Consider the following 10,935-nt stretch of genomic DNA (forward strand, 5'->3'; position numbering starts at 1 on the left):
TTGTATCAAATCAGGCACAAAGTTTGCTTATACCAAGCAATAAAAGAACTTGCATACTCTTCAGAACCTTGATATCTACAATTGATTGTATAAGTACCTGTTAGTGAAGGGCTAATGAGGACGCAAACTTTAATTTAGTTCTCTGTGACCTATCAGGTAGAGAAAAAATTAATAAAGATATAGAAGACTTAACATAATGACTAATATATATCTGATTGCTATATATTCAGACTTTGTATCCTGAAAACATCAATTACACCATGTTTGCAAGTATCCGTGGAGCATTAGCAAAAATTCGACCATTGATCATCAAAGAAAATCTAAGTAATACTGCAGAAAATAGAAATGGTAATAGCAACATTCTCTGATCATAATGGAATAAAATAGAAATTAATAATAAAGTTATAAAAGGCCTCTTCATCTGGAAATACTACTTTATCAGATGAGAACCTGAGCACCTATATCTAAAGCAATGCTCAGAAATATGCATAGCCTCATTAAAACAATACAAAATAAGGAATGAGTTAAGGATATGACTCAAAAAATTAGAAAAACAGAATAAACTTGAACACCAGGAGGAAGAATTTGTTTTTTTTAAAGCTTTTATTTATTTGACAGGGAGAGAGAACACAAGCAGAGAGGGCGGCAGGCAGAGGGAGAGGGAGAAACAGGCTCCCCGCTGAGCAGGGAGCCCAACGCGGGGCTCTATCCCAGGACCCTGAGATCACGACCTGAGCTGAAGTCAGCCGCTTAACCAACTGAGCCACCCAGGCGCCCCAAGAATGGTTCAATATTTAAAAAGCTATTGCTGGGCGCCTGGATGGCTCAGTCATTAAGCATCTGCCTTCGGCTCAGGTCATGATCCCAGGGTCCTGTGATCGAGCCCTGCGTTGGGCTCCCTGCTCTGCGGGAGGCCTGCTTCTCCCTCTCCCACTCCCCCTGCTTGTGTTCCCTCTCTCGCTGTGTCTCTCTCTGTCAAATAAATAAATAAAATCTTTAAAAAAAAAAAAAAGCTATTGCTATACCTCATCTTATTAGTAGATCCAAAGAGAAGGATCATACATATGTTCTGTAGTTGCTAAAAAGGCATTTGACAAAAAATCAACAACCATTCTTTATTAAAACACTCAAAGATGGACTCTTCCTTAGTATGATAAAAATAAATCTAGTTCAAAAGTTAGCATGATATTTAGTGAGAAAACTAGAGGTACTCTAACTAAAATCAAGAACAAGATAAGGATACTCTTAATCACAAATATTGTTAACATTGGACTGGAGATACCAGTCAGCATATTTAGACAATAGGAAGAAATTAAAGATGTAAAAATTAGAAATGAAGTAATAAAATTATTTTTTTGCAGATAGTATGATTAAATGCCTAGAAAACCCACAAGAATCAGTTGAAAAACTAGTAACAACAAAATTCAATTAATTAGCAGAGTACAAAGTTAATATGCAGAAGGCAATAGCCTTCATTTGTACCAAAAACATCCGGACAAAATATGTACTGAAAGAGAAGATCTCATTTATCTAGAAAAAGCTTAAATGTACAATATTTTTATGAAGAAAATTTTAAGACCCCTTTCTGTAGGACACAAAAGATGACAAACAAATGGAAAGGTAACAAAGTTGTTGGATAGAAAGTTTCCAATGAAAATACCATCAGGTTTTGTTTCTGCATCTAGATAATTCTAATTCACAAGTTCACATGGAAAAACAAAGCAAGGAGAGCTAGGAAAACTCTGAAAAAGAACAGTGAGGGAGAACTAGCCTTGTCAAATAGTGAGCCTGTTGTAAAGGCTCAGTAATTAAAACAGCATAGTGCTGGCATGTGAATCTAGAGATTAATGAAATTATAATAAAAAGCCCAGAAAATAGAAATATGTGGGGATTTAGTGTATGGTAAAGGAGGATCTCCAGTAGGGGAGAAACGTGGACTGTTCAATAAATAGGATTGAGACAACTGGGCAGTTGTGTGGGAAAAAAATAAAGTTGAATTCATACTGTATACTGTATACCCATGAACAGCACAAATATTTAAATGTTTAAAAAACAAAGAAACAAACATAAAAGTACCACAAGAAAACAGATTTGAAATGGGAAGATCCCTCTGACCCAAAATCCATAAGCATTAAAAAAAAGATGTATTTTCATACTGTAATGCTTGTATTTTTGGTATTATTGGCCAATTATGGTAATAAAATGAAATTTTCTTAAAAATAAGAAACATTTTATGTCAGTCTTTCTACTTGGAAACCTTTTAAACTTGTTCCTAGTTTCAAAAACAATTTATCAAAGTCATAAAAAAAACTTCTGATGAAGACTGGTGAAACTTTATGTACCAAAGTAAGATTACCATGCACTTGAGAAATGAAACATTGTCAGTATTTGTCTTTATTGTGGGAAAGAATATCCTATTGATATTTTTAAAGATTCCTTGATATTACTTCATAATACTATGATTTACGTTTTAATATATCCTTATAAGTGGTCATTTTAAACTGCCCTCCACATCTTTCCATAGTATAGATAAGGTCTCCAGGGGAAACATGAAAAAGACGGCATGTCTTTAAGAAGATTTGTTCCTGATCACACAGGCAGAATTGCTTGATCTCTACAAAGTGGTTGACTAGAAATCAGAAAATAATTTGCATGTTAACACAGGGCAATGTTTGCATATATGTTTTCTTTTGAAGTGCAAGTATGACTTTTGCTGGATTTGCCTAGAAGAATGGAAAAAGCATAGTTCTTCCACAGGAGGTTATTACAGATGTACTCGCTATGAAGTCATTCAGCATGTGGAGGAGCAATCCAAGGAAATGACTGTGGAGGTGAGAACTGTTTAAATTAAGGCCTCTGGCTAAAGGGGGAGTATTTCGCATTTCTTCTTTTTCCTATCTTTGTCATAATGAGGCATTAAATTGAATACACTTTATTTTTTTCCCTCCCCCCCCAGATTGAATACCTTTAGAGTAGCCTTTAATTTAAATAAAATAGGTCTATCAACTTGAAAGCTTTCTTTTTTTTAATTTTCCCTTTTTTATTTTGTTAAAGTCTTATATACTTAAAAACAATTTTAACATAATAACAATACAGTATTCTGTTACAGCATATAATAAGTTTCTTTGTCTGCTTGGCTTCCATAACAAAATACCATAGACTGGGTGGCTTAAACAGCAGAGATGTATTTCTCACAGTTCTGGGACCTAGGAAGTCCAAGATCAAGATTCTTGCCAATTCAGCTTCTGGTGATGACTCTCTTCCTGTCTTGCAGAGGGCTGGCTGTCTTTGTGCCATATCCTCACATGATAGAGAGCAAGAGCTCTGGTGTCTCTTCCTTTTCTTAAAAGAGCAATAATTCTACTGGGTTATGGCCCCACCTCCAATGACTTTATTTAACATTTATCACCTCATAGGCTCTATCTTCAAATCCAGTCATTCACATTGGGGGTTAAGGCTTCAACGTGAATTTTGGGGAGATACAGTTCAGTCCATAGCAAAAGCAATATAATAAAACATTGAAGATCTGATAAATGTAGGTCTTGAGGGGCATCTTTGCCTTACGCTCTGGGATCATAGATTCAGTGGTTTATCATAGAGAATGCAGATACAAGACTTTGTTCTCATATCCTTAAAAATGTACTGGTTTTTTTTTCCCTCAAAATAATGAAATCTGTATGCACAGCTACCTATTAGTAATAAAAATTTTAAGTGACAAAAAGTCACATTTTAATAGCTAGTACTTTATTTATAAAAGTCGTTTATGGACTTTTGTTTCCTAGGCTGAGAAAAAACACAAACGATTTCAGGAACTTGACAGATTTATGCACTATTACACAAGATTTAAAAACCATGAGCATAGCTATCAGGTATGTCCCAAATCTTTCAAATGCTCTGAATTATACTGTTGTGAATAAATAAAGAAAATTATATAAATTATTTCTTTCTATTCCTTTAGTTAGAACAACGCCTTCTTAAAACAGCCAAAGAAAAGATGGAGCAATTGAGTAGAGCTCTCAAAGAAAGTAAGTTATAAGTGGTATGTGTGATAATTAATCTAAAATAGCCTTACATGCTTAAGTCACTTCATTGGTAGGAGGTTAAGGCCCTTCAAGGAATACATTATTATCTGCGTTGCTCATTCTGGTACTGCTTGGAGTCCTCAGAAGCCCAGAGTGCAGCTTAGCATTTGAGGCCTCTGTAATGAGATTTTCTACCCGGCTTAGCTCATAATGTTCCTCTTAATGCAGCCTATACTGTTAGCAGATAAACACACATCATAGTTTTGCTTACTCTGTGCCACCGCTGATGCTCTCCAGTGTCTGGAACAGTGCATGAGCCCTAAAAGGCATCCCTGACCTCGTCAAAAGAGCGAGATTCACGTCACCCAGTTGTAGTGTGACTAAATTCCCAAAGATTCTTGAGAAAATTGAGCAGACTGCTTAATGGAATGGAAGTCAAATACAGTTTTGGGAGAAATCTTCTCACTGATAAATAATGGACATTAGAGTCTGAAAGCAAAGACAGGAGATGGGGCTGACTTATGGATCCTAAAATGGAAATTCAGAAAGAACATTCCTAAAATGTATTGAGTATTGATTGCTTCATTAAAATACAATATCTCACAATGACCGCACAGAGTATAGGTTCTACCATGTTTGTTTTAAAAAGTCACATTTTAAAAATAATCATAGCTTATATATAAAAGGTTTTCAGCCTAAAAATGCAATTGTATTTGCTCCAGTTTGTAAAAGTAAGACCCTTTTCATGAGGGTAATTCCCTAATTAAGATAGTAAGCATAAATTAAATAAATTAGAGTAGGAGAAAAAGTATCAATAGCAGCTTTGTCTCCTTGTTAATATTTAGTTTTTAGACTTTAGGAATGATGTAACTATATCGCCATTATCACACTCTTGAAGTACTGTCCACAGTAAAAATGAAAGGATTGAAAAGGAAAAAACCCTCACTAGTTCTACAGTTCTTCAACAGGGATTTTTGTGTCTTACATCACTGGGTTGCTTAGAACAGTGCCTGACACATAGTAAACATTCGATAAATATCTGTAGATGTGAATTACTGCTTCTTTTCAACCTTCTGGAGGTTTGAGAGGCATAATGAGATATGAGAAAGAAATGTTACAAGGATTGGAAAGGAAGAAACAAAACTTCACATACTTCTCACACATGTCATAGTGGGGGGTAGTGTTTGTGTTGTTTTGTTTTTCTTTTCTGACATCTTCTTAGTTCAGATCCCTCTGCTAGGGTAGATATTTGAGGATGGTCTATACATCAGTGTGTGTATATACACATGTAATTTCTTTCCACAAGCCTGCAGAATAATCTTACTTTCAAAAGTACTTATGAATTTAGATTCTACTCCTTAGTTTCCCTTTATTTGCAGTTAAGGAGAAAGCTAGAATGTAATAATGATACTTGGAGAAGGAACGTCTCAGATAGTAAGGCAGTTTCTTCTCCCCTCTTCCTTGGTCTTCCTCCCTTTCTTTCTCTTCTTGATATATTTACTAGCATTAGTTATCCAGTTGTTCCCCAGAATGTTGTATCTTTTTTCTTACAATGTTTTTGCAGAAGCATAATCATAATTTGGTGGGGTTTTTTTGTTTTTTGGTTTTTGTTTTGTTTTTTGGCAAACGACTTAGGGCATTTGTTTTAATTCTTTTTTTTTTTTAAGTTTATCTTTTTTAATAATCTCTATACCAGACATGGAGCTCAAACATATAACCCCAAGATCAAGAGTTGCATGCTCTTCTGACTGAGCCATCCAGGAGCCCCTATTTGTTTTAATTTTTAATCAGCAAAGTTTTACTAGAGATAACCTGAAAAATATAGTAAATAAGAGTTGACCTAAAGCTAGATTTGTTTAACCAACAGGGTGAGAACAGAATCCAGAATCAGGGTATGCATTCCTTAATGACTGCCATCAGTGTTCCTGGGCAACTGCAGTGTATGCTTCATTTATAAATGCAGACAAGCCACACATGAGTGTTTTGTGTAGGTGTTTAGTCTAGTTCAGATAATTACTATCATACAGTTACTTCAAACAGTTTCTTCAGAGAGATCCTTTGTTGTTGTTTTTTAGGAAAACTCAGTCGTTTAATTATAACAGCATATTGGCAAAACAATTTTTTTTCACTGTGCCTGATTTACTTTATAGCTGAAGGAGGCTGTCCAGATACCACTTTCATTGAAGATGCAGTTCATGTGCTCTTAAAAACTCGACGCATTCTCAAGTGTTCTTACCCATATGGATTTTTCTTAGAACCTAAAAGCACAAAGAAAGAAATTTTTGAACTCATGCAAGTAAGATATCTTTTTTAAAATTAAATTTAAATGCAATTTTTATAAAAAACAGATTTTGTCCTTTTTCAACCACTTCGCTAAGTTTTATCTTATTTGGCTGTGACTGGAAAAGTTTTGTTTCCATTTTTAGAATGGTTTTTAAGTAAAGGAAAAGTTACCAGTAATAAACTGAAATTTTTTTGTATTTAAATTTACCAGGGCAGATCCCAGTGAGTTCTGAGCTGTGTAAACACTTCCTACCACATTTGTTTATTTGTTTTAAACTGGCTGATGTTGAAATCTGGCCTAATTCTTAATATGTAATTAGAAATTTTATCTTCAAAGATGAAACAAACCACATTACATACTAGATGGGAAAGTTGCTGTTTACTAGTTTATTTTAAAAGGACAACTGAAAAAGTTACAGTATTTAAAAAACAAAAACACCTAAGCCAACTGACATCACTGTAGCTGAACAACTTCATTGTACTTCTTTTTTTTTAATCCACCAAACTTTCTTCTCTTGCCACAATTTCCTTGTCACCCCTTTGAGCTGTCCTCTAGTAATTTATATCCTACATTTCTTTTTTAAAATGCTCAATATTAATATTCTCCATGAAGCCTTTCAGATCTAACCCCAGATCACAGGGATCTTGCCTTGCCTCAAATTCCTTTAGCATTTACATATAGTTTACAGTACGCAGTCATGTATTTGCATGTACAATGCCTTGAAATTTACTCTTTTTTTTTTTTCCACGTAGACAAATGATAAATTCCCTGTAGACATCTGGCATACTCAGTATGTCTTTGTAATCTGTACCAACTACATTGTTATAAATGCCTTTCAAAAGAGTGCTATTTTCCAGAAATGTGCAAAATAGAAGTATATATTAAATAGGAAGTTATTTTATAATTTGGATTAATTTTTGACTTCAAAAGAGTTAGATTTAACTGAGAAACCAGATAGACAAGGGATTTGCTACTGACTAACCTACTTAGCCTATAATCCTTCTTTTTTTCTCTTTCTCTTCTTAACATAGACAGACCTAGAAATGGTCACTGAAGACCTTGCCCAAAAAGTCAATAGGCCTTACCTTCGCACACCCCGCCACAAGATCATCAAGGCAGCGTGCCTTGTACAGCAGAAGAGACAAGAATTCCTGGCATCTGTGGCTCGGGGAGTTGCTCCTGCAGACTCACCAGAAGCTCCAAGGCGCAGGTAAAAAGGATGCATGCTATGGAAATCATCCTAGCTCCAGCCACAAATGCCACCAGGTTTATTTTTTTATCTAACTAGGTTTCATATTCCTGGAAGTTACTTATATCTAAAATACAGAGAACTGATAAAAGCATGTTAACTTCTTTTTGGGGATTTCCCCCCCAGTTATATTTCTATCTTTCTTATATTTTGTTTATCTTTGTGTAGTTTCTTGGACTAAAGTAGGCTAGGTTAATTTCATACTTCAGTGAACTCATAATTCAAAGTTATTCTAATGCATCACTTCAAATATGTAATATATGTAGTGATCTGATAGTCATAAACATCTTACAATGTCGAATTTGGAAGCCTTGCCAACTTATTATGGTCTTATATTTTTATATAAGAGGTTATGAAGAAATTAGAAATCTGATATTAATAAAGTTATTTAAGTGATTCATATTCATCCAAGAACAGTCGAGTTTTAGTTGTTTCTTTCAGATACTTATACTACTGCCGTTATAAATTGAAGCCTATTTTCTTATTCATAATAATTATAAGCATTAGAAATTCCTTTGACCCTATTTTCATTACATAAACATTTATGAAATAAAAATAGAAGGAATCATAAAATATTCTGATATAGCATGATGATTTTTATTTTTCTACCATTTTACACTAACATAAAGCAATTTAGAATTTGAAAGAAATAAAGTATCATTTTCTTTTCTGGAATTTTTTTTTATTATGTTAGGTTAATCACTATACATTACATCGTTAGTTTTTGATGTAGTGTTCCATGATTTAAAGTATCATTTTAATTATATTTAGTAGTTGATCTACTTTGGTTAAGCAAGTTCCAAGCAGAGGACTTAAAAGTAATGTTCATTGAGTGAGGGTCTGATTGTACTTTGTAGTGCTGATAATAAATCAAATGGTATGTCTAATTTCTTTGTAGCTTTGCTGGTGGAACATGGGATTGGGAATATTTAGGATTTGCATCACCTGAGGTAATTGTTTTGCGGGGGAGACGGGGTTTGTTTTGTTTTTTAATTATATTTTTCCTTCATGAAATCCTGCTTGTATTTCCACCCTTATCTATTCTAAATCCTACTGAGATTGTCAGCAGTGTTTTCTCTTTCATATATAACAAAAATGCCTCAGCAGAGTCTACATTTAGCCATTTGTGGTATTGGATTATCATCACATTTTTAATGCATCCCCTTTTTATTATTTTTAATTACTGAGGAGTCAGAATTACGCCAACTGACAGCATATACTTTGGAACATCACTTCACATTGGTTAATGAGATACAAATTTTAATTTATCAGAAATGTATTTTTTGTTGTAATATTATTTCAGTCTGAATCTGTGAAAAACCTGCACAATCTGTTTTTTTAAAGTTATTACAACAACCTGATTGAATTGATTTATAATCAGTTTCTAAGGTGGAAACTTGACGTTAACAATGTTTATGCAGAAAGAAATGCTTTGCTTAGTTGCTTTGTATTTCTCTTTAAGATTTTCACCCTCTTCTTAGGTTTTTTGGCTGTTGTTATTGATAGATTTTAAAATACAAACAGTCTAAAGTACTAACACTGCAAATAGCAATTACCACAAATAAATTAAGATAGAGTGAAAATCTTAATCACATTGCTATTTTCTGAGATTTAAATTGCCACTGTCACTGAGTCTGATTTTAAATGGTTTTAGCAGTTCTATTTCTGTCTCTCCTTCCTTACTCTTTAAAACAGTAGTATATATGTAATGTTTATGTTATAATAAACTTTTAACTTAGTTCTTGGAAGGGAGCAGGACAAACAATGAAACCTTTGTTTATCATTTACAGCCCATTTGGTATCTGAATGAAATCGCTTATGATCCAGAAATGACTGTGGCTTATTTAAATCAGATACTTTCTCTTTTCAGCTGCTGAGGATACTTGCAATCACCTTGTGGCCTTTTGTATTGGTAGATATATCCAAGAAAATATTGACTTGAGAAAACAATTTGTGCTTTTGAAAATTTTAAATTCACTTAAATTGCAAAAAGAATTCAATATATTAATGAAATTTCTATTGTAAAACAAATTATGAACCTTTTCTTTACCTGATCCTATGCTTATTATTCTTATTATTACAGCTTTAAGGATAATGTGGAAAATTTCCACCTAAAAGCATAAATAAACAAGCTTCAATTATCAAAAAAAGAGTACTAAAGATTTCAGTACTTCAAGGTAGAAACACAATTTAGCTTTATTTGAGGAAAAATAAAACCTTTACCAGTGTACTCAGAGTCATGTGTGCATCATCTTGCAGCTTCTAGCTCCGGCAGTAACTTTAGGAACCCTAAGTATTTGTCCTTGAATATTGAAGGCCTGCTAATGTGACTGACACAGATTCATTTGATTAAAAAAAAAGGAAAGCTTGCCACCTCACATGTGAATATTTATAAATAAGATTATTGAACTCTTATTCTCCAGAGATTGAGAATTGTCAAAGTCTAAGTAACTTTTCCTTCTTAAATTTATTTTTTTATGTGTTAATAAATTTTATAAGAATTATTTAACTACTTTTGTTTTTCTCTTCTGTGAAGTCTTTGGCACACTGAAACACCAAGTTTTTATGTAAATCTTATTGCAAGTCTGAAGAATTAACATATAGTGTGAAACTAAAATTCTGCATGTTTGTGACTATCAAGTCACTACCAGAATAATATCTTGAAAAATTAGCTCTTTGCCTTCATATATACTCTGAAAAAAAATAATGTTACCGAACTCCAGTAGACTTTTAGGTTGAATTTGTATTTTTTCCGTAAATTCCATCTTATTCTTTTTTTAATTAAATTGAATGAGTCAGTGACAATCATAAGTATTTTGTACCACTTCAAAGGCAGTGGAGCCCAGAGGAAAGAGCATAGTGTTAAAGTCTGAGGGACACCTGAATTCAAGGTCCAGCTTTGTAAGTTATTAGACTTTAGGCTATGTTCTTCCTTAAATTTCTCCTCTTTAAAATGTGGATGGTGCTATCTACTTCATGGAAGTTCTGGAAGGATTACAGCGTCCCTTTAAGTCACTGACAGATTTGGTGCTCACCAAAAATCTGGCAGCTTTTTCCCCTATACATCTCAAAATTTCTCAATCTTCTCTGTAACCTTAATACTCTTGAACCATTTGGAGTATACCAACTAAAGCCTTTTCATATGTTTCCTTAAAAATCTAGGAATTCTGGGGCACCTGGGTGGTGTAGTCAGGTGGGTGTCCCACTCTTGGTTTCGGCTCAGGTCATCTCAGTGTTGTGGGGCCCTGCACTCAGTGGGGAGTCTGCTTGGGACTCTCTCCCTCTGCCTCTGCCTGCCCAATACATGCACACTCCCCCCCAAAATAAATAAATATTTTTTTAAAATGTAGGAATTCTTAGGAATGTTCTGATAAGTTTAA

General features: G+C 33.9%; 1 protein-coding gene across 7 annotated transcripts in view; it reads left to right on the forward strand.

Annotated features, from left to right (window-relative positions):
* ANKIB1 (ankyrin repeat and IBR domain containing 1) overlaps window positions 1–10,935 on the forward strand; it is a 145,126-nt gene that overhangs the window by 125,726 nt on the left and 8,465 nt on the right. For all 7 annotated transcript variants that reach the window (XM_073898808.1, XM_073898805.1, XM_073898806.1 and 4 more), the window contains 6 exons: window positions 2,697–2,831; window positions 3,783–3,869; window positions 3,959–4,025; window positions 6,173–6,318; window positions 7,338–7,516; window positions 8,454–8,505. In XM_073898808.1, the coding sequence (XP_073754909.1) occupies window positions 2,697–2,831; window positions 3,783–3,869; window positions 3,959–4,025; window positions 6,173–6,318; window positions 7,338–7,516; window positions 8,454–8,505 (666 nt within the window). The remainder of the gene's footprint in view (window positions 1–2,696; window positions 2,832–3,782; window positions 3,870–3,958; window positions 4,026–6,172; window positions 6,319–7,337; window positions 7,517–8,453; window positions 8,506–10,935) is intronic.

The sequence above is a fragment of the Callorhinus ursinus genome, unplaced genomic scaffold (genome assembly GCF_003265705.2).
Source record: "Callorhinus ursinus isolate GAN/ISIS: 27379988/994484 unplaced genomic scaffold, GSC_fseal_2.0 scaffold12, whole genome shotgun sequence".
Classification (NCBI taxonomy): domain Eukaryota; kingdom Metazoa; phylum Chordata; class Mammalia; order Carnivora; family Otariidae; genus Callorhinus; species Callorhinus ursinus.